This window comes from Ruditapes philippinarum, unplaced genomic scaffold, assembly GCF_026571515.1.
Source record: "Ruditapes philippinarum isolate M1 unplaced genomic scaffold, ASM2657151v2 ctg1914_1_1_1_1, whole genome shotgun sequence".
In the NCBI taxonomy this organism is placed as follows: Eukaryota; Metazoa; Mollusca; class Bivalvia; order Venerida; family Veneridae; genus Ruditapes; species Ruditapes philippinarum.
The window spans coordinates 348893-374881 of record NW_026853824.1 but is presented as its reverse complement, the minus strand read 5'-3'; the positions used below and the strand labels follow the sequence as shown (position 1 = coordinate 374881).

The 25989-nt window shown below is 30.8% G+C and overlaps 1 protein-coding gene across 3 annotated transcripts in view; it reads left to right on the top strand.

Moving 5' to 3' along the window:
- Positions 1–25989, top strand: part of LOC132738079 (putative sodium-coupled neutral amino acid transporter 11) — a 57119-nt gene that overhangs the window by 7844 nt on the left and 23286 nt on the right. Inside the window, exons 1-2 of one of the 3 annotated variants that reach the window (XM_060725508.1) lie at positions 6371–6409; positions 7114–7211. In XM_060725508.1, the coding sequence (XP_060581491.1) occupies positions 7155–7211 (57 nt within the window). In that variant the 5' untranslated portion in view covers positions 6371–6409; positions 7114–7154. Of the gene's footprint in view, positions 1–6370; positions 6410–7113; positions 7212–18110; positions 18484–25989 lie in introns of those variants that run through there. The other 2 variants (XM_060725507.1, XM_060725506.1) reach the window with 2 other exon arrangements.

Genomic DNA, 25989 nt, shown 5'->3' with positions numbered 1-25989 from the left:
TCTTCTAGAATTCTTTAAATGACAAGAAACATTTCAAAAATAAATTTATCAGCTTTTAAACAATTTTGAATTGTATGAGATTCACAACAAGAAATTCAAGAATTCAGTTTATTCTAAATGTTTTTTTTAAGGTTAAAGATATTAGTGTGGTTCTAAAGAGCATGACTGTATAACTGTAAATGGGCTGAAATTAACTGTTAACAAAATAATTTAATCTTATATGTCATCAAGTAAAGTAAGGCCCAGACGTCTATAAGTAATTCTGTCTATCTATTATTAAATCTGTATATTAGTAATTCTATCTGTTTGACTGTCTATTAGTTATTCTGTCTATTAATAATTATGTCTGTCTGTCTATAAGTAATTATGTCTATTAACAATTATGTCTGTCTGTCTGTCTGTCTATAAGTAATTATATCTATTAACAATTATGTCTGTCTGTCTTTTAGTAATTATGTCTATTAATAATTATGTATGTCTGTCTATTAGTAATTCTATCTTTTAGTAATCCAGTCTGTTAGTAATTTTGTCTTTTAATAATTATGTCTGTCTGTAATTCTCTGTAATTCTGTCTGTAATTATGTCTGTCTATTAGTAATTATGTCTGTCTATTAGTAATTATGTCTGTCTATTAGCTATTCTGTCAATTATAGTCAGGCAGAGTCAAGTAGAATTACAGTCAGACAGAATCACTGACAGACATAATTACAGTCAGTCATAATTACTGACAGACAGAATTACAGTAAATCATAATTACTGACAGACAGAATTACTGACAGACAGAATTACTGACAGACAAAATTACTGAGAGAAAGAATTACTAATAGACAGACAGAATTACTGACAGACAAAATTACTGAGTGAAAGAATTACTAATATACAGACAGACATAATTACTGACAGATAGAATCACTGACAGACAGAATTACTGACAGACATAATTACTGACATACAGAGTCACTAATAGACAGACAGACACAATTAATGACAGATAGAATTACTGAGAGAAAGACTCACTTATAGACAGACAGAATTATTGTCAGATAGAAATTCAGACAGACAGAATTACTGACAGATAGACACAAAGACAGACAGACACAATTAATGACAGTTAGAATTACTGAGAGAAAGACTCACTTATAGACAGACAGAATTATTGTCAGATAGAAATACAGACAGACAGAATTACTGACAGATAGACACAAAGACAGACAGACACAATTAATGACAGATAGAATTACTGAGAGAAAGACTCACTTATAGACAGACAGAATTATTGTCAGACAGAAAAACAGACAGACAGAATTACTGACAGATAGGCACAAAGACAGACAAACACAATTAATGACAGATAGAATTACTGAAAGAAAGACTCACTTATAGACAGACAGAATTATTGTCAGACAGAAATACAGACAGACAGAATTACTGACAGAGAGACACAATGACAGACAGACAGACAGACACAATTAATGACAGACAGAATTACAGACAGACAATATATTACCAAATCATTCAATACAGGGGGAGTAGGGGCATAAAAACTTTTTGAAGCTGTACCACTCACCAAAAACAGTAAATACTACAAGCTAGCTACACATTTGATCACAAAACATTAAAAAAATGTTTTATGCAGTCCTATTACAATATGGATCAAGCTTGTGCACTAATGTCTTCTTTAAGAATTTTACAGCAGAAGTTATATTCCAATTGTACATTTTGAGACATTATACCGTATAACTGGTTATTTCTAAGGATAGCTAATTTCTGCAATATTTTAGTTTATCGCGTAATAAGTTTAGCAAGATTGTGTTTGTGGGCTGTAAATTTAATAGAAAAACGCAGAAATTTAATTTTATTTAAAGTTTTTGAGGAAAAAAGCAGAAATTAAATTCACAAAATTAATATACCCATTTTCAGTCCCAAAACGCAAAAATTTGCACCTGCAGAAATAACCAGTTATACGGTATATAATTATCACATGCTAAGAACTTGGAGAAGTGGGCTTTTTATTATTGATTAAACAACATTGATTTTTTTAAAGAAGTGGGTAGAAACATAATGATAAAATAAAAATGAGCTGATATTTTCTATTAGAATCACATTTGTGTCATAATAAAAAAAGCAGAGAGACATTTTTGCAATCCATTTAATAAAACATTTTCCAAAACATTTCCTGATGTTAATGAAACAGAAATACCAGCATGGTTTATTTCTATCCAATCATTTGATATTCCTTTAAAATGTCACCTCTATGAAGGTCAAATGTGAACACCATTAGGGATAACTAACAACTTAACAATCTCAAAACGAAAAGTAGGCGGATCATTTGTCTGAAAAACAGCATGCATCTTGTAGGCAGCAAAATGGATAAATTTTGTACTAGTTTATTAAGATAAAGGTAATACACTTTCATTAGAAGAAAGTTTTGTCAAGGAATATTTAAATTATAAAAACTTTACTGCAGTGTAACAGTTTCATAAAGAATAGATGACAAAGCTTTTATTAAGTTCAGTTAGCATCTTGTTATACTATAACACGTCCATAAAGAAAAAAATACATTATCCTGCAGTGAAGCTGTTTTGTTAAGAACTGATGGCATATAACTACAGTATAACATTTCATAAAGGAGAAAATAAATGACATCTTATTTTAGTTTCACAGTTTCATAAAGAATAGATAGGACCTTACTACAGTATAACAGTTTCAAAAAGAACAGTTGACATCTCACTGTAGTGTAACATTTCATAAAAAATGCATGGATTCTTATTGTAGTGTAAAAGTTTCAAAAAAAACAGATGACATCTTACTACATTTTACAGTTTTAAACAGAATGATGGTATTTCACTGCAGTGTAACAATTTCATAAAGAACAGATGACATTCAGTTGCAGTGTAACAGTTTTATAACTTTAATTGCAGTTTAAGTGTTTCATTAAGAACAGTATCGAAAAGAAAAATTGAACATCTTACTGCAGTGGTCAGTTTCCATTAGATTTTAAGATAAGATGTGACATCTAACAGAAGTGTGTCAATGTCATAAAAAATGATGACATGTAACAGAATAATAGAGGAAGACAGAGAGACATTTTGTGAATAAAGCATTTGATTAATGTGGAACTCACTGTGTCTGAGAAACTACCACAGGAGTGCATTATCAGATCTCCATCGCAAATTTAGATTGATGGGATGTTTTCTTAGATAATTTTCATTAAGTGCGAAAGCTTCTTGTGAAATTTAAAAGGAATTGACACTTCTATTGATTTTGGTGTGGAATAAAATCTGTATCCTGTATGAGAGATTCAGGAACAAAACTACAAGGTAATGGAAATTAGATGATCTAATCTGTTTGTTTGTATTTTTTTCTGTGACCTGACCTAGAAAAAAGTAATAGTGTTAAGGAAAGTAAGTAAGTAAATAAGATATTGTTTTCTGTAAAATCTTGAATATTTTACTGATGATTTATTTACAAGTTTCCTGTTTTGCATTCATCAGGACTCTAGCGTAACAGATTATCATATCTGCCTCTCTATTCATATTCATTTTCAATATTGTTCTGCTGCACTTAGGCAACTGAATGTCTGATTTATGAGAAATGCGAGAAAAAAATCAGATCAATGCAAAATTTTGTCATTCCAAAGATACCATGTCCTTATCAGTTTTGTTTCCAAGCTATCATTACTGTACAATTGAATCTGTCTGTTAAAATTGTCCTGAGGGAATTATAGAGTAATATTGTAAATGGTTGTCCTCTCACATAATACAGGTTAATTTGTATTGTGAAAAATAGAAACAGAAAATATTGATGCAATCACTGACATCATAACATTTTATAATGTTCCAATCTATATAAATTCATTTATTCGCATATTTTTGCCCTAGTTTGACAGGAAATAGGTTTGGGAGATGGTTAGAGGACTTTTTTTGGTCAGTTCTTCCTGCATTCTGAGGATATTGACTACAGTTAGCATAAATGAGTGAATAATTACCCACTGTTATAATTACTGAAATTTACTAGCTATTATTATTAATGAAATATACCCAGTTATTATTACTGCTGAAATTAACCTACAGTTATTATTAATGACATTTACCAAATGTTATAATTACTGAAATTTACCAAATGTTATTATTACTGAAATTTACTAAATATTATTATTACTGAAATTGATCAAATGTTATTATTACTGAAATTTACCAAATGTTATAATTACTGAAATTTACTAAATGTTATTATTACTGAAATTTACTAAATGTTATTATTACTGAAATTTACCAAATGTTATTATTACTGAAATTTACCAAATGTTATAATTACTGAAATTTACTAAATGTTATTATTACTGAAATTTACCAAATGTTATTATTACTGAAATTTACTAAATGTTATTATTACTGAAATTTACTAAATGTTATTATTACTGAAATTTACCAAATGTTATTATTACTGAAATTTACCAAATGTTATTATTACTGAAATTTACCAAATGTTATTATTACTGAAATTTACCAAATGTTATTATTACTGAAATTTACCAAATGTTATTATTACTGAAATTTACTAAATGTTATAATTACTGAAATTTACCCACATTTATCATATTACTGACATTTTCCCAAAGTTAGTAATACTGAAATTTACTAAATGTTATAATTACTGAAATTTACCAAATGTTATTATTACTGAAATTTACCAAATGTTATAATTACTGAAATTTACCAAATGTTATAATTACTGAAATTTACCCACATTTATCATATTACTGACATTTTCCCAAAGTTAGTAATACTGAAATTTACCAAATGTTATTAATACTGAAATTTACCAAATGTTATTGTTACTGAAATTTACCAAATGTTATTATTACTGAAATTTACTCACTATCACTAATAATTGCTGAAATTTAGCCACTCTTTTTATTGAAATTTACCCAGATATTATATCTAGAATTTACCTAGTCATTCTATGTAGAATTTACTCACTGTTATTATTACTGAAATTTACCAAATGTTATTATTACTGAAATTTACCAAATGTTATTATTACTGAAATTTACTCACTATCACTAATAATTGCTGAAATTTAGCCACTCTTATTATTGAAATTTACCCAGATATTATATCTAGAATTTACCTAGTCATTCTATGTAGAATTTACTCACTGTTATTATTACTGAAATTTACCTACAGTTATTATTACTGAAATTTACATGCAAATTATGATAGAATTTTAGAATTTTCCATAATTTAAATTTATAAATTTGTCAAAAACATAAAACCAGTTTAGGACAAATTTTCTTTAATGGTACAATTTGTTTTATGTAAATTATCTTATACATTATAATTTTATTGATGGTTTGGTTCCTTAAATGAACTGACTTGAAAATATCAGTTAAGTAAATAAAATATATGGTATACAATCATTGTGTTTTGAAGATTAGTTTGTTTTGCACGAAAAATCGCCATATTTAGGCTTATTCTCAACTGAAAAAAATCCGAATTGACAAAAAAAAAAACGGTGAAGATTTCTCCCCATCAGCTCAACTGAGCATAGGCATATATAGGCATATATATTTAAGTATGGCTTTATCTGAAAAAGCAAGAAAAACAAGAACAGCATTTCTATATCCATATATGTATTATCATCTGAAAAAGTGAATGTTTTTGTAAGTTTTTTTTTTTTTTTTTTTAATTTTTACAAGGCACATATTTTTCCTAAACTTAAAGGCTTGTTGCAAAAATAGTGAAATAAAACTGATTGAGGTCAGATACTAAGTTGAGGCAACCTAACATCTGTGATGTGGGTGATGATAGAAAATATTTAATTACCACTCATCTAATGGTTCATGAGATATAAGTTAGAAAGTTGTGAATATTTTTGTGAGAGAATACAGTTCATAATACCTTGCAACATATGAATCTTAAATTTAGAAAAACTTAAACAATTTTCCAAAAACAATTTTCTTCCCATTTAAAAGAATGATTTCTTGCTCTGAACATTATTTTTTTGAAATTTAAATTACAGATTACGTGACAGAAATTCTATATAACCTCAAGGGCAGTAACTGCTACTACTTGTTGCTTAAAAGTTTTGTTGTCTTGAGTTACTTCCCTTCTATAGAATGTTAGAAACTCCAATCTGTTTGGTTAAGAGGCTGTGATTTGAATACAACACACTGGGTCCGGAAAATTGTGTGAAATCAATATTACTTGGGGAAAAACCAACCAATTTGTGGCTTCAGTTATTGAATTAATAGTTTAAAAAAAATCATTCCTTAAAATTGATTGACAATTTCTTTTCTTAAATGCTTTTCTTAAATGATTTTCTTGTGAAGCCAATTTCTCTTTAAGGCTGATATGTTATTTTCAAATTGAAGAGTACAGACAGAAATAAAAGACTTCTATTAAAGGTGAAGGCTACAAACTTTATCATTAAATTACATATTAATTTAACTTGCACATTGTATGAATATAAATTGTTCCAAAGTGACCTCGCTTTATAAATATAAAATAGCATTTTTCTGTAACTTGGAACATGTCTGGCATCCAATACATTTGAAACTTTGTTTAAGATTCCAAAAAATTTGAATATATTTACAAAATTTTATGTATCATTTGATGTTACTGTACAGGTCTTTTGATATCAGCTTTTTAAAGAATACTTGCCAATGTAACCAGTAAATATAAATACATTATGGAACATAAGTGGTTTTACTCAGGATGCCTGCTGATGCTAGAAGGGCACCTGAGGTTTTCCTCATATGACCTTTGAAAAAAAAAGTATTGCTGTGCCCAACAAAAAATATTAAAGAAGTCTTTGCTTAAATATACAACTGTAAAATTTGGTTGCTTTATATAATATAATTTTGGATTCTTTTTTAATGCAAGGAAGTTATCCAGCTTGCTTACAGAAGGCTAAAGTTTCTACTTAGGTACATGTACCTGCTTATTACTAGCAAATAAAGCATGATATGGCACCTGAGGTCTTCCACAATCAATGAGACTGGAAAGTCACGATGTAATCATAAAAGTGATTTAAAACTTAACTTACCAACCAGAAAAACAATGTATCACCTTTTAACTTTATTTTAATCATTGATATTATATTTTTCAGGCAACATAAATGTGACACGTTCTTAAACACGTCGGTAAACCATGGCAACAGGAAATGACCCGCCTCCTACAGGCAAATACACTTTGTTCAGAAGTCAGGTAAGCATTTTGTGATTATTAGATTTAGGACATATTGTAAATGTCACAGGATTAAATTATGAATACTACATAGGACATATATGAACAAACTCGGATCCTTAGGTTTCGACAATTAAAAACAGATTTGGGATATGTATGTATTCATAGTTATGAGGATATGTACTATACAGTATAAAGCCAGGATCAAGCATACTGATGGGAGAATTGGTTCATCTTGAGTCTGTTACAACTACTAAAGGTTCTATATAAGGTTAACAAAGTAGAAAATTCTACCATGTGGTCTATATTACAACAACGAGACAAGATGTATAGAAATCGGGTGATCAAAAAATTGGATAAAGTGATAAATGTCTCCAACAATGTAGAAATTTCATGCAGTCTGGCAGAATTGGAATATACAGAATCCAGGGGGCATATTTCTCTTTTGTTGCAATCAATGTATTTCTCTCCAGGGAATTTCTAATCTATCTTTTCACCAAGATACAGATAACAATTGTATTCCATACACAGATAAACCATTCTATGAAAATAATACATATATAGAATTAGAAGTATATTTCACACTTAGCAGGTTTATTAAGATGACAGCTAACACTTCAACCATGCAAGTGGTTTCCCCTGTGAGCACATGTTCATCATTATATGTAACAGGTTAAAAATGAGGATGGATAACAATAATAACTGTTCCATGTCTTATAAGCCATTATAATTAAATTTGCACGAATGTCTTCTGATTACTTCTCATGGGATGCCTATATATTTTAACTTCAACCTTTCTTGCGATAACAGGAAGTTGAGTCCCATTTACACACTATAAATATTACATTGATGGAAATAGTAAAATAAGCCATGCATATTAAATGAAGAAAATTAATGAGAGACAACATGCTTGATTATGTTGGTATTGTAAACAAAGACAAAAATGAGAAAAATGTCAATGTTAAGCCATACCATGCTGGTGCAAACAAATTCTACCCCCTGTGACCAGTGCAGACCATGGTCAGCCATGTGATCATGGTCTGCACTGTATTAATATTTTTAAAATTTCCCCAATAAGTGATGAATAGTTTTGTTCTGGCTGAAAAATGAACAAGTCCTTGTTTGATATTAAGCTGGGTAAGGATAACTGAAAATATGGTATATCATTAGTTACATGTATATACCAGTAAAATATAGTATATCATCACTTGCACCAGTAAAATATAGTATATCATCACTTGCACCAGTAAAATATAGTATATCATCACCTGCACCAGTAAAATATGGTATATCATCACTTGCACCAGTAAAATATGGTATATCATCACTTGCACCAGTAAAATATGGTATATCATCACCTGCACCAGTAAAATATGGTATATCATCACTTGCACCAGTAAAATATGGTATATCATCACTTGCACCAGTAAAATATGGTATATCATCACTTGCACCAGTAAAATATGGTATATCATTAGTTACATGTATACACCAGTAAAATATAGTATATCATCACTTGCACCAGTAAAATATGGTATATCATTAGTTATATACAAGTAAAATATGGCATACCAGTAAAATATTGTATATCAGTTTAGTTTAAACATATTTTATTGCATTAAATACATGTTTACAAACATATCATACAAATAATGAGTATATATAAAAATGCAAATTTTGCAATTCAAAGACCAAGAGGTAAACTAAGAAGTCCTTTTGATCAATGTTAAGAATATTATGAATGAAGAAACTGGATTACCGGTACCCTTAGTAAAGCAGGAATTATGTCTTGAAACAGGCCTTAATTCCATACCTGAATTACCAAGTCCTAAGTTGTACATTTGTGATATTATTACAATAAGTGACACATAGATATAGAAAATACTAAAATGTTGTCTTTTGTGTCAATTCAGATCTTGAGCATTAACTTAACTGTCTGGTTGTAAATTTGCAGAGTACACATGTGTCATTATTGCTGTTGGTGACAGTAAGTTAGAAAAAAGCAAAAACCACAAATTTCAGAATTTTATTTGTCTAGTGTGCAGTCTTGACCAGTGTTTTGCTAGAATATGTTAACAGTGTCTGGATCTGCATTTGGTTTTTGTCATTTCAGAAACAGACTTGGATTAAAATCTTTGTATTTATATCCTTTTATAGTTAAAATTAAGGAATTATGTCTTTTTATGGAAAAATGATACAAATGCACAAAATGTACTAGGAATTTTGATTTTAAAGAGAAAATTATTTTTAAAATTTTTATTGAAGATCAATTTAATTATGTATAATTAATATGTATAAAAAAGAAATGGATGCTTTCAAAAAAATATTTTGATAAAGTTTTGTTGGATATGTTGTATGTGTTCTTAAAATGGTAATAAAATTTCATTTAGTTCCTTGAAAAAGTTTGTACTTGATATTAACACTGCAGTTTACAAATTGATTTAAAGGTAAATTAGAAAATTGACTGCATGAGGGCCAGCAGGTCAGCACAATTATAGGGATTTTTTTAATAAACTAAAACTTTTTTTTTTGCCTGAACATTTCTAAAAGCTACTGTTGCTTAAAGATGTACATATGTTATTAGGACTTGGCATTTTATTTGAATACTTAATGGTTGTTTGATGTACATATGCAATGCAAGATTTGGAAAAGCACTTTGGGCAAATTTATGTTTATTTGATTTATGTAATTTTAAGACTTGACATTAAAACTTTGGCAAATATACATGTATATTTATTTGATGTACATTGACAATTTTAGAGGTTACTCAGGTGGCAAAGGTTTTTACATGAAAATCTTGGCCAATATGTATTTATATAAATTTAGAGGACTTGCAGTGAAATTTTGGATAATATGTGTTTTTTTGATGTACATATATATTTCAAGGTTGCAAAAGTCTTAGCTTTAACAGTTTGGCAAATATAATTGTGTTAATTTGATGTTCCAACACAATTTAAATGTTGCAAATGTCTTGGCATTTAAAACTTAAGCAAATATGTGTTTATTTGATGTTACTATAATATTTCAGTGGCAGAAAAAGACATGCAGTGTAAATTTTAGCAAATATGTATTTATTTGATGTTCATACAGTTGCTGTCTGATATGATGAAAACAACTTATGACAACAAACAAGTTATTGTGAGTCATTGATTAACATAAGATTGCATCATAGCAGTATTTTGTTTTTTCACCATTTATTTTGAGCTCGAATTTTTCAAAGAAAAGTTACAGTCATTTTGTCTGTCCCTGTTGCTGTCCGAAAACTGTTATTATTATTTTTATTTCTACATGGATTATCTTCATACTTGGACACAACAATCCTTCGAACAAGGCCTTCAAGAAATATTAGACAGAACTTGACCTTGACTCATAAATGACCTTGACTTTTAAGGTCAAATGTTTGAAATTTGCTAGGTCTAGCTTTGCTAAAATTGGCTTCAATTTTATTATTTGTATTTGTATTACCGTAAGGACAATGTCTCAAAGAAAATTAAACTCAGTTTGATCTTGACTCATATATGACTTTGACCTTGAAAGTCAATATATTGTATTGTTTTGCTACAATTGGTTGTAATTTTGTAAGTTATAAATGGATTGTCTTCATACTTGGGCACAGCAATTCTTTCGACAAGACATTAAAGAAAATTTAATGAACTTGACCTTGACCTTACTTTGACCTTGACAATGTCAAATTAGTGAAATTTGCTGCACTTGGCCAAAATTTTGTTATTTTTCTATGGATTGGATTTACACTTGGACAAAAGAATATTATATTAAAACTGCCATATTAAGTAATTCAAATATAACCTTGACCTTTAAATGACCTTGATCATCAAGGTCAAATATTGAACTCATAACTTTGTTATTTATTCACAGATTTGATTATGACTTGGACAAAAAACTTGTGTCACATTACAGGTGTGTTGAACAATTCAAATTTGACCTTGACCTTAATTTGACCTTTTCTGTCAAGGTTAAATTACTGCAATTTGCTTAAATTGTCATAACTTTGTTATTCATTTATGTTTTTTTAACAGAAAATGATTGAATCAAATATGACCTTGACCTTCAAGGTCAAATAGAAAATTTAAATTATATTGTGTACAAAGATTATAGTGTCTTGGAGTTCTCTTTACTACAATATTTTTTTCTTCAATGGTTTTGACTTGAAAATAAAAAAGGTGGAGCATAGCCCCAGCTTGGCGGTGGCTATTGTTTGTGAAATTATGGCCCCTCTTTGTTTTTTTCTTATTTAAGTAATAGAGGAATATAGGGATATATCATTTTACAATGCCTATCATATTTCTCAATGGACCTTAACTAATTATTGGTACAATGGACCATAACTATTAACTGGTGGCTATCCTTGAATGTAACAATTCCTGTTATTTTGATGCAATGGATTCAAGTGAACAATCTACCCCCATCATGACCTTCTTGTATTTGTGTCATATGCACTTCTAAGCTAATTTAAAGTCACATCATAAAAATATCTGCCAATTTTCTCTCATAGTTAAGTATAATTGTTGGGTGAAGTAAATACCAGTCATTTGCATTAATGGTGAAAGTAATTTTTAGTTAATATGAACATTATATTAATGACTATTATTATATAGTGTTTGCTATTATCTGAAAGTACTTTGAAAAATTATTAGTAAGATTAACAGATTTTTGTGTTTTTAACTTTTATATTCTGAGAGAAAAATTTTGTTTGAAAGAGTGATCTGCCCTTTAAATTGATTTATTTTAAGGGGATTATGTTTAGGTCATTATCGAAATGAGTCTGTTTGGACATTAAAATTGCCTCACTATATTTCTGTCAAAAATGATTAAAAATATGATTTGAGGAAGCTAAAATTTAATAGTGGAGGAAAATTGAATAAATTCATAAACAGTTACTGTTCTTGTAAAGTGAAATGTCATTTTTACATTATGTTTTTAAATGCTATTTTTTTTTGTAAAAAAGATTACAAGTCATTTTAACATTTATGACTGAAGCTTGCTATTCTGAATTCAACCTTATTTTTTGTGTTACTGCTATCTGAGCATATTTGCATGTTCAAACATCTAATTGATTCTATATTAATGAGAACCGGCATAATTGAATACTTTGTATTCTGATACAAATAGCGATGTATTAAATAAAGCCAAGATTTAGCCGGTTGAGGCTGGTTATTGAGCTACTGTCACACATATGTCACCATTAATTGTGGTTTGTTCTCCGAGCAGAGGGCTGCTGACTCACACATACAAATGTATTGTTTTATTGATTCTGTCCTTTGAACTGGTAACTTTTATGTCAACTTTATGTCCGCAGGATTTTTGCTATGGATTATAGGATAAGCCATTAGTGGATTATATTACAGGAAAAGGTGTTGTGTTTTAAACCAGGAAAAAACAATGCTGAGTAGTGTTTCTGTAATTTATGAAGATTGAGGAACAAATGCATCAATTAGGGTGATGATTAACTTTGTGGATCTGTATTAAGTTTTATATAGAGCTAATTAAAAAAAGTAGGGATTTTTTAATACTTTTAGCAGAGTAAAATATATCTATTTAAGGCAATTCAATAGATGAAAAAAAATCAACCATCTTCTATATTTCTTAAACTTTAAATATGTTAATATTAAAACTGCTGTTTTAACAAAATAGACATTGCATTAAATTTATAAAATCATTCTTTTAGACCCTATTTTTAATTGAGTTATCTACATTTACTTATAAAGAATAAGGTCAGAATCATATAACACAATTTCCAAGGTCAAGCTAAAAGTTGAAGGTCAATCGTTAAAATTAATCTGAGGGAAATGAATTGTCATTAAGAGCCACAGCTGTGTTAACTAAATCACTGTGAAAAATATACAATTCCTTAGAATTTCAATACAATTAATCTTTATTTATTTCCTTGCTTAGTTTGAAATGTAATGTTGATTCTGAAAATCAACCCTGTGGATTGTTGCCATGTTCTTTAAGAACATCTGTGATTTTAAGTATTCAAGAAGAATGGATAAATCACTTTAGTGCAGTAACAGGTTTACTCCTTAAATAATTTGATAGGAGTAAAGCTGTTACTGCACTTAGGTGACGGTACAGAAGATGACAGACTATTAATTTGACTGATGTTCATAGTTGCTTTCAAATTTTTCTCCCAATTTAAATATCAACCCAAAGGAAGAACATAATTATTAAAGTAAGAAATAAAAAAAAATAAAAAAAATGACATATTCAAAAATTGCTTAAATTGTTTCTATCTATTCACATTGATGTTTGAGTTGATATTGATTAGATATAGATGATTAAGGTTGATTCTATATGAAACAAGAATATGCCAACAAATCCCTCGAGTCAATGTTTCCAATATACATCATTTCTGTAAAAACATATTACTTCAAATCCCTAGATACAAATTTCCTTCAACCTGTCATCAAAATAGAAAATATTATGTTTTTATTATAACAGGGATGTCAAACTAGCAGTAATGATTATTCTAACACGACCCGCAATTTTCCCTATTGAACATAGAAGAACAGAAAGTGTGTGTTATTATGCAACAGATGCACAGTTTGATGTTCTATATTTAGACATGTGACATCATCATTATACACGTGACGTAACCACTAAAAATCCGACGCGCTGAAAATAAGTACGGAAACAAGTCAGGCGCAATTTCGCTTAACTATCGAGTACGGCAACATTTATTTGTTGATGTCGTGTTAGAATCGAAATAATATATCAAAATCAGTGATTTTATTGCTTGATAACATCACTGTTTGTCGTTCGGATGCGCATCATTATATCACTCGGGCTACGCCCTTGTGATATAATTCCTCCCATCCGAACTCCAAACAGTGATGTTATTGAGCTATAAAATTACTGTTTGGGATATATTATTTCTTAATTATAGCATTGATACAAATACCCAGAAACTTTTCATCTTTTATAACAGGATTAGATTATTGACCAACAAATACAAATATAATCTTATTGTCATCGGCCCATGTAAACATGGGTAAAATTATCTGTTAACAACACTAATGATCACTGTATATTGATGTTAAAGCCCACTTATATTGACAAGAATATTGATTAATCTGGTTCAATTTAATGTAAAGTAACACCTACACTTGATCAAACAGGAACATTTTACTCATTGTTTGTGTGGGTGGTGATAATTACAGACCTATGATGCCAGTATAGTCAGACCCTGAGTCTGCTTATCTGTTCTATCTTAACAGTATATGTGCCAGTCATGTGATAGTGGGTGAAATGAGGCAAGTAAGGGATTGTGATAGTGGGGTAATAATGCAAATAAGGCGATTGTTGGCAATGTGGGGGATAGTAGGGGAATGATGCAAATTAGGGGATTTTGGGCAATGTGGGGATAGTGGTGGAATGATGCAAAAAAGGGGATTGTGGGCAATGTGGGATATAGTGGGGGGGAATGAGGCAAGTAAGGGATTGTGGGCAATGTGGGGGATAGTGGGGGAATGATGCAAATAAGGGGATTGTGGGCAATGTGGGGGATAGTGGGCAATGTGGGGGATAGTGGGGTAATGATGCAAATAAGGGGATTGTGGGCAATGTGGGGGATAGTAGGGGAATGATGCAAATTAGGGGATTGTGGGCAATGTTGGGGATAGTGGGCAATGTGGGGGATAGTGGGGAATGATGCAAATAAGGGGATTGTGGGCAATGTGGGGGATAGTGGGGTCATGATGCAAGTTAGGGGATTGTGGACAATGTGGGGACTGTGGGGGGATGATTCATTTAATAAGGGGATTGTGGGCAATGTGGGGGATAGTGGGGGGAATGATGTAATTTAGGGATTCTTTGCAATGTGGGATAAAGTGGGGGAATTAGACAAGTAAGGAAGTGTGGGCAATGTGGGGGATAGTGGGGGAATGATGCAAATTAGGAATTTGTGGGCAATGTGGGGGATAAAGGGTAACATGAGGCAAGCCAGGGATTCCAGGCAATATGGGGAATAGTGATGAGTCTTACCTTCTTTCATAGATCAACATGATGGTGTTCTGTTTGTATAGGGTTGGGGCTGGGGGGATTGTGGTTATTTAGTTGGATTTTACAATCAGACAGTCACCACTTGGCAGGGCCTTTTATCAACATGTCAAAGTCCGTGCTATTTTTCGAGGTTAAGAGGGCTTGTGTTACAATTGACTGATGCATTTTGATATAAAAATCCTGAAATTATTAATGAAATTGGTTCTAAGCTCAGGACAGGACATGTGCATAAGAAAAGGTTTAAGAAGAGATTCTTTTGTAACCTTTGATGCAGCACTGCATGCAGAAGAAGTCATCATTCTGTAAATTCTGATAAATAATTGGTTAACTGCATATTCAATTTGCCCATTTTCTAAAAAACTTAATCATTCTTTTCAGATAACAATTAATACTTTGTATATTTGTAACAATATACTAAGATAGATTTATACAAGTTTTTTGTAGAACTAGCAGAGAATTGGCAATCTATGTTTAAGCACAGGACTTTGAAATGAGGCAATTTTAGGAAGGGTTTTGATGTATTCCTTATAAAATCGTTGTCATTTCGTCAGTGACTCCCAAAGGCAATTGTTTGAATAACAATTTAAAACTGTATGTGATTAATGTGCATTCTTTGGTTGCTAGGCAACAGAGGAAGGTCTCAGAACACTATTATTGACAAATTTTTATGTATGAAGTGTAAGTTGAATAATAAGAGGGCAAATTAATAGGCATTCACTTAATTATTTATTCATATGAAAATGCAGTGAAGCTGGAGAAATGTCAATCATATTTTATATCAAGTTGTACAGATAGTTAATATTTGCTAAAAGCATTTTTCCTAAAAGCTGGTCATGATTAACTCACCATCTTGGAGAGCTACTAGCATATAGTTTTCAGATTTTCTAGTTTTGGTCATGTCATGTTTTCATTCTGCCGCAACAATACCAGTATGTCTAGTGCCACAGTGGGTAAGCGCAATAACAGTATGAGTCTATACAGTTGAATGTGCATGGTTTATTAAGATCACAATTCAACCTTTTACTTTTGATGACTGTATCATGTAATGCAAGGTTATCTATTTCAACTTTCACAAGAAATGATTACCATTCACACTATCAGCTGTTGTTTTGAATAATTTGAGAAGAGACGTTTCTTTCTTAGAAAATCTTCTTTCCACTCCTTGAAAATTGAAGATTTTATCTAGGCACTGGTGATAAATGACAAAATAAAATAAAATAAAATTTGAGAAGAGCTGTCTGTATAAAAAAGTGTAATGGTCTAAAACTTTGAACAAAGATGTTTTTTTGAACCCGCCAAATGTTTCTATAATGAATGACATAGTGAAAACAGCTTGTTGCTACTGTTGTCATATAAAGCAAAATGTAAGTGACTGAGAATTGGACACCTTTACCTAATCCTTAAAAAAAATATTCACTTTAAACTGTCAGTAGAAAATTATAAGTAAACAGTGCAGACCATTACTTCACTGCTTCATAACACATGACACATGTTTTTTCTTGGTGTAATCACCTAATATACTCATGCATCAATATCTTAACATGGAGATTTACATGTATTTTGTATAGAACTGGTTAAATCTTACCATACTTACCTGTGTTATTGAATTTTTATCTACACACCATTCTTTTACATTGACAGCAGATCTATTCAAATTAGACAATTAAATGATAGAAGGCTTTAGAGAAGTAAAAATCAGTAAAAGGATTTGAATATATTATACACAGACGCTTGTGGTTTGGAGCTCAAAACGCCTTTAAAATCCAAATAAAATGCATATTTGTCAATCCCAGGACATGTACTGATCATATATATCAAAAAATCTTAATATATGCCGTTTTGAAAAAAAAATCATATTTCAACAACTATAATAATATTATAGTTGTTGAAATATGATTTTTTTTTCAAAACGGCATATATTAAGATTTTTTGATATATATGATCAGTACATGTCCTGGGATTGACAAATATGCATTTTATTTGGATTTTAAAGGCGTTTTGAGCTCCAAACCACAAGCGTCTGTGATATTATATAGGACACAAATGTGTTCTTAAAGCAGCATGCCTCCAGATGAGCCAAAATATTTCAATAAAATTAAACTTTAGAAAAATGTGCTTAGATTTTAGGAAAAGTGGAAAGATTCAAGTAGTAATTTTACAGGTTATGAGTGATTACTGGTTAATTAATGTATCACTGTATTTCTACAGCATTACTAGCGCAGTAAGGGCATTTTTTGCACATTTTGACCACTTTTTATAATGATTGTGGGTTGTAAGTGCCATTGATAATATATAAATTGCTTCCTTTTGGTTGCTATCCAACATTATTCTGTTAATATCATTTTCAAAATTTTCATGAAAATAAGCATTAATCTGGAAGCGTGCTGCTTTAAACTCACAGCTTTTGAATGAACAATGATATAAATGGAAAAAAAAACATGGAATCTTAAGGGAAAATAAAAAACAAAAATATTATGTTCGAAAAGATGTTAAAAAGTTCAAAGTAAAACAGTTTCGATAAAGATTTGCTTGTTAATAATTTCATGTAAATTCAGTGTATACCTACATTGTGTTTAAACCTGTAAAATGATTTGGCATAGCTTCTGTCAAAAAACATAAAAAAAGTTTTTTGACTAGAATTTTGTAGTCATAGAATATTTTTTAATATTTAAACCTGTTTCCTTGTAAAATTAACTTGTAACTGATTAATTTTGTCAAAAGAGTCATTATTAACTGATTAAGACATAATTAACAAAAAAATTTTTAACATAGAATAGGAACATGATAATTTTAGCATAAACCTGTTATATATACTTGCATTTTGAAACGGAAAACTTACAATTGAATCAATTTGATGTAGTTTATCTGACAACAAAGCCCAATTGGAAATCTGTAGTCATATTTTATTTACAGCGAACATCAGAATATTGCATTGTGACAAGTTATTCAGTTATGAACTGATGAATATTATCCTAGGATAAGTATAAGAAGCGTAACTGAACAAATAATATGGTTACGTTTTTGTGCACTTAAATAAACTGGAATTATAATTTACTGTTTTGTTAGTGGATAACTATAGGAACAATATTGCACGAATAATTTAAGAATATGGTTAGGTTTTTATGCATTGATATCAACTGGAATTATAATTAACTGTTCTGTCAGTGACAAAAAAAGTGACATTTAACTTCTGACAATGGATACAAAAGATGGAAACGCTTTAGCGGTAGTGAATGAGTCGAAAAAAGGGGCGAGTGTTAATTCAACAAACAAGGTAAAGTATTGATTATAGATATTGATTTTTCATCTATATTTAAAGTAGGTTTAACATGTTTAAATGTGATATTGAAACTATTGTTTCTAATACTGTCTCCCTTCTGTCTCACTTTTTATGCCCCCATTTCGAAGAAAAGGGGTATATTGCTTTGCACTTGCCGGTCCGTCGGTCCGTCGGTCCGTAGACCAAATGGTTTCCGAGTGATAACTAAAGAACCCTTAGGCCTAGGAACTTCAAACTTGGTATGGTGATTGGTCATGACCAGTAGATGACCCCTATTGATTTTGGGGTCTAGGGGTCAAAGGTCAAGGTCACATTGACCTTGTAAGCAAAAACGGTTTCCGATCAATAACTAAAGAACCTTAAGGCCTAGGAACTTCAAACTTGGCATGGTGATTGGTCATGACCAGCAGATGACCCCTATTGATTTTGGGGTCTAGGGGTCAAAGGTCAAGGTCACCTTGACCTTGTAAGCAAAAACGGTTTCCGATCAATAACTAAAGAACCTTAAGGCCTAGGAACTTCAAACTTGGCATGGTGATTGGTCATGACCAGCAGATGACCCCTATTGATTTTGGGGTCAAAGGTTAAGGTCACATTGACCTTGTATGTTAAAACGGTTTTCGATAAATAATAAAAGAACCCTTAGGCCTAGGAACTTCAAACTTGGCATGGTGATTGGTCATGACCAGCAGATGACCCCTATTGATTTTGGGGTCAAAGGGTTAAAGGTCAAGGTCACATTGACCTTGTAGGTAAAAACGGTTTCTGATCAATTAACTAAAAACGCTTAGGCCTAGGAACTTCAAACTTTGTATGATGATTGGTCGTGACCAGCAGATGACCCCTATTGAGTTTTGGGTTAAGGGGTCAAAGGTCAAGGTCATGACCAGTAGATACTTGATAACCCTTATCAATTGTTTGATCACTGGGTCAGAAGTCATGCATTATAACCTTATCACATGACTAATTGGCTGCTGATAGGGGGCATACATGTTTTACAAACATATCTTGTTTTTCTTTCTTTTTTTCATTGTATTTAGGACTTCAAGAGTTAATGTTTGATCCTATCGGCTAGTAATAAGATATCAACACTGAGCAGGATGCAATTATCATCCTGGACTAAACAATACTTGGGTTATGACTTTTACAGAACACAAACCCACAAAGCCCTGGGTTGAGTTAGCAGATAGTTTAACCACTGGGCCATGTTTTCCTGAATTACAGAGATTTTTTACACTTTAGGTTTGCCCTTTTAACTCTTCTCTAATAATTATAATTTATATACAGTATATTTGCCTGTTAAAAGTGGTGTATTAAGTTACATGTAGGTAAATACATGTATTATATTTTGATGTTTGTAATAGGGATACTTATTTCATGAATACATTGTAATATTACAATAGCTTAATGTATTCTTTAAAGTATTATGTATTGAGAGTGTAAAACATACATTTCTGTGTTCTAGGATACGTGTCATTTGTCCATGGTTACATTATAATCATGTAAATTAGATGCATTATGTTAATCATGGGTTGAATCATGATGGCATAAGCAATCACATAACTTAAGACTGAAGAGAATTCTCTTGTACCTGTTATTTTCATGTTGTACTTTCAATGTCATGGCAAGTCTGTAGAGCTTGGGAACGATATTCCAAGGGCCTGGGTTCAAGTCCTGATTTAATAGGTTGCACTTTTCTCACCCTGTGACAGTAGACACTCAACTGGGGATGTATTACAAAGGGGAGTTTGTCACAGTATAAATGTTCACTAATTATAAGGTAGCTCAGTTGGAAGAGCTGTGCAATGTTATTTCAAAAAGGTCATGGATTTGACCACTAGTATAAAGTCAGGCCAGTCTGCACTTCCATGTAGGCTGACTTTTGGCTATTGGCAGTGGCGTAGCTCGGCCAAAAGTAATTATACGCCTTGGGGTGGGTTAAGGGAGGGGGTGGCCCCTCCCTTTGTAAATTGCAGAGGGTTCAGGGGTCTTCCCCCGAGAAAATTTGGATTTATAGATGCAAAATAACGCAATCTGGAGACATTTGACAACATATTTAATTCCCTTCTTACCTAATAAATAGAGGATATTGAAAGAGTGTTTGTTTAAAACTGAATTTATTTAACGAGTTGAATAAAATGATATTATATGTCAGCCTCTGGCGAGCATAATATTATTTTATTCAACTTGTTCAATAAATTTAAGAATGAACTTACACGCATTTAATATTCTATTTATCACATACCAAAAACAAAGACTGTTTGAAGTGATAAAGAAACATTTTTCATTGAAGAACCTATAGTATAACTCTAACATTTAGCGCGTCTTAAGCGTTATGTTTATGTAACGCAAATGATGTCTTGTCTAAATATATGCCAGTGCAATACCATTTGACGGAGTCGCAAAATCGGCACGGGTATGTGATCAATTTCATGATGATATCTATGCCACAATGGTTATTCTCTGAAGACAAATGCAAGGTGGCGTTGTTTTCTTGCAGCAAATTTATCAACTATGTACTCAGAGTAAATTTTCATGTCTCTGTAAATATTCATTAGGCCAAGCCCAGACAGCCGTTCTGTAGTCATGGTAGATCTCTTTATAGTGCTGAATGATCGTTCAGCTGTAGCCGTAGACACTGGCATAGTGAGCTGTTCTAACAAACAACGACAGACATTGGGATAATACTGCTCATTAGCCAGTGGTAATGTTCCTATAGAAGTGTCTCAGGAGCTTGTGGATGGTCCAACGCAAGTGCCCCATCTGTCCACCATGTAACCCACTTTCTCACTTCCCTGGTAAAGGAAGCTTCGTCAGTACGCCCTAGACAACGTTTAAAAATGACTCTTTATTTCAGTTTTATTATAGATATAGTTAAAAATAAAATAGAATAATATTTGATGTAATTTGATAGAAAAAAATACATTTGAATATGATTTAATGACAAATTGCATTATTTTACCTACTTTAAATTTCTTGATCTGCGTAAACTTACCTCGATTTAAATGCATATTTATAGACATCGGTCCAATCTGACTTTAATAAAGTGACTTTCTGTTCATCGTTTAAAATGGTGCAGTTGAAAATATCTACATAAGGAAGCTCATGTTCTTCGGACGTTTTACATGGGGACGCCATTTGATTTTATGTTAAGAACTTTTGGAATATAATAGGATTCTACGATAAGATACCAAAAAGTCAATATGCATGACACTGTCTTACCTAAAATATTACTAGCTGTTCTACACTTGCAACAAAAAATACTGATACACTATTTAAATCGCTTAATAACAAAATATTTTGTCAGCAAATGCTTTTTTGGCCATCAAAACTCACAGGGATGCCTAACACGGTTTAGGGTACTGATTTGGACAACTGTTTTCAATTTTTAAGACTTTTTGATTTTTTAAAATTTATTTTCGTTTAGTACGCCGTATGCCCGGCTACGCTACTGATTGGTACCATTACCTGCTTCATTTATGTCTTTTATAATTGTGACCCCTCTATCTCAAAATGGACACTAGATTGTTGTATTAAAATTTTGATTTAAAAGAATAAATATTCCTAATTCTGGCTTGGATATCATACATATATAATTGTATGAAATGTAAAGGGAGGTAACAAAGGAATGAATGTGTCTGTATATAATAATTTATGAAATTCTTTTATAGAAATTGTAAGAATAACCTAGAATGGTTATAATAATAAATTTGAATAGACTGTATTTTATTTTATATAATACAATTACAAGTTGTACAAAAATTATTCAGGAAAATTCATGGAAAGAAATGATATTAATGTTTAATTTTGAAGATTGATTTGAAATATAAAAAAAAAACATTTCTGAATTTTAGCTATTACTGATAAAAAAAAAAAAAAAAAAAAAAAAAAAAAAAAAACCTACAAATATGCATTTGTATTTAGATTTTACATCCTCTCATCCTTTATCATGTAAGCGTGGTATCCCGTTTAGTCAAGCTAAACGTTATAGACGTGTCATTTCCGATGACGGTACTTTTAAGCAGTCTTTAGATACGTTAAATAGATATTTTTCTGATAGAAATTATCCTAAATCTATTATTGAGAAAGCGTTTTCTAAAATTGAAGGCATGTCCCAAAATGATGCTCTAAGTCCTGTCGTTAAAAATACTAGTTCAATAATACCTTTTACTGTATGTTTTAATACATCTCTGCCTAATATTGGTGAAATCTTAAATAAATATTGGGATCTATTACTTTTGTCTGATAAGGTAAGCGTTAAAAATATACATAACAAGTTCAAACCTATTTTAGCATATAGACGTCCTAAAAACATTCGAGATTATCTTATGAGAAGTGCTTTACTTGATCGCACATTTTTATCTAGCCAATGTTTACTAAGTAGATGTTCACATTGTAACAATATAATTGTTGGTTCCCAATTTAATAGCAGCATAACAGGTAGTTCTTTTGATTTACACAATGATGTTAATTGTACTACGCGTAATGTAATTTACCTCATTACATGTAAAGGCTGTAAAAAGCAATACGTAGGTCAGACTAATCAAAATGTATCATGCAGAATGAATAAACATAGATTTGATATAAGAAATTGTGATGTTAATCCAGTTTCACATGTTGCGATCCATTTCGGATCAAACGATAATAAGTGTTCATTGTCAGATTTTTCATTTTTACCTATAGAAATTATAGACAACAACATGGACCGGTTATGTAAAGAATCTTTTTGGATCCATAAATTAAATACTATGATTCCAAATGGACTAAATAATAAAGTATTGTTTGATTTATAATAGGTTACATGAATATTAATATGTTTGTCTATTATCTTATTTTTATTAACACTGTCTAATAGACATCTGTATCACTGTTGATCCATTTTAATTCATGTACCAGCTTTATTTATAGCATAAATATTTGTTTCTACATGTTATCATAGTTTTGCCGCTAAACGCCATAACGTTTTTCGCGCGTTTAACGCGTGTTCTGTTATGACGTCGCTTCCGGTAATTTTATTATGTTTTGCACTGATGAAGGCATATAGCCGAAACGTTTGCAATTAAATTAAATTACTAAATGTTCGTGTTTGTGTGGCTTGTCTGATTAGCTATTACTGATGTAATAGCTAAAATTCAGAAATGCAGCAGTAATTTGTGAATTTTGGATGGAAATCAAATTAGCCCTTAATTTATCAGATCTGATTTAACTAGAAGCTTTTGCATGGTTTTAGAAAATGTTTTTTTTCTTCATGATGCATAATGAATATCTTAATTTCATCAACTTTTTAAAGCAGTATACAGACCTACAGATGATGAAAACATAAAAACTGTTTTAATGAATAACAATTATGTTGGCTGGTATAATAAAGTAATTTTACGGAGCATAAGGCATTAAATTCTATCCACAGAAATACTATCAACTTTCTCTAAATTCTCTAATTCTGTCATTGATTGCACTATTACATACAGTCAAACCTATGTCAAAGGCTACCTCCAAATAAAGACAAGCTAGTAAATACAGACCACTCTCTTTGACAAACATTCAGTGATAAAAATACAACAGAGTAGACTCTGAGTCCAAAAATGCCATGAATGATCTCTCCTATTCACAGGTTTGACTGTACATTTCTTTTCTTTAATTTGAATTTTTAAAGATTTATTTTGACTCATCTGAAGGTGTGCCATGTTAATGTTAGGAAGCTGTGGATATGCATAAATGATGGAAAGGCCAATAGTAACAAGTTGTTATAAAAGTAATACAATGTACATATAATTACTAATAATTGTGATTCTGAATAGCCCAACACTCATTAATTTTATGATGTTTATGGACTGTCTTGGTTTATAATTATTTCATATCACAATATCAGATTAAACATTTAAATGCTGTGGATGTTTTTTAAGGAAATAAAACCTTTTTTTTAATATATCTTCTTGTTCTGTAAAGAAGGAATAGTTTTGCAGAATAAAAATCAATTATACCTCATACAATTTTTTAAATTAATTTTGAATAAGGACAACAACTATTCCCTAGTGTTTTAATAAACATTTTTATGGAATCTTCAGATTCATTAAAATGCGAATATTACAGAAGAGGTCCAAGGTAAAATTCTTGAATATTTTTGACTGTGTATTTTATAATAAAGCATTATTCAGGGAGTTATAGCATTATCTTTCTGGTTTTTTGTTGTTGTTTTTTTTCTTTATTTAAATGCAGAAATTTGATGTCCCAGCTTGTGACTAAAATAATGCTCAAGCTTGCTCTTAAAATTTACTCCCACCAGTTGCTCTTAAAATTTACTCCCACCAATATAATTATCTGGAAATTTACTGTATGACCTTTACATTCTTGGTATGATTTCAAGCAGCATGCCTACAGATTCATGCTTATTTTTCAAAAAAATTTTGAAAATGTATTTGCAAAGTAAAATATCATGAAGTGGGCAAAGAAAATTAACATTGCAAATGAGACTTACAGTCCACAAAAATTACCAAAATGAGGTAAAAATCTGCAAAAATAGCCCTTACTGTGTAAGTCACACAGTAGAAATATGGGGAAATCAGTCATACCATGATTGTAAATTATTACATTTGTACTTGAATCTTGAATCTTTTTACTTTCCTTTAAATCTTAGTACAGTTTTCTCAAATGTTATTCTTGAAATACTTTTAGCTCTTCTGGAGGCATGCAGATTTTTAAACCCAAACAAATGAAATAGTAAATATATTATAAACCAACAAACTTTTTTATTGTGTATGTTTGTACATTAAGTTATTTAAATGGTATTTTCAAAATAAAATGCTACAAACTATGAATCTTGCAGCACAGATTACTGATCTGGTCTCCAGTGTAAGCTAGAAATTAAACCACCAAAGACCTAATCAATCTTGGTTTGTACACGAGAACAAAATTGTAGTCAAAATCAAGCAACAAGTCTGCTTTCAAACACTTTTTTGTCATTTCCTGCAAGTTAGCAATACAGACAAATTTTCTTGATTTGTTTTTTGTATTAGGTGACAGCTGTCAAATTTGCATACAGAACAGCTCTTTATTCCTTTTGAACACGATAAGGCATTATTCTTTGTTGACTACACATATGTATTTTTATACAGTTTTTATTTGTTTGGGTTGTCAGACCAAACAAAATAATATTGGTAGCAAAGTTTCAGACCCTGATGTGCTTATTTGCAAAAACCGAAAGTAGTCCAAACTCCCCGAAGTGGTTACCTCCCTTTATATGTACACTAACGCCGAAAAATTAAAGGGGAAATCACTGTGTAAAGATTGTCAAATGACAGGCGCATTAATTTTCAAACTTTCTTGGGGGAAAAAAATAGTTCCCGAATGGTCGAAGATTTCTAATATTGTGTTTTTCTTTATAGATATACATGCTTATATTCAGCTCCATGATTATTTACATCAGTGTTAAACAACAGGTTTACCGTGAACAAAATATATCAAAATTAATAAGGGTTACAAACCGTAATTTAGAATAACGTG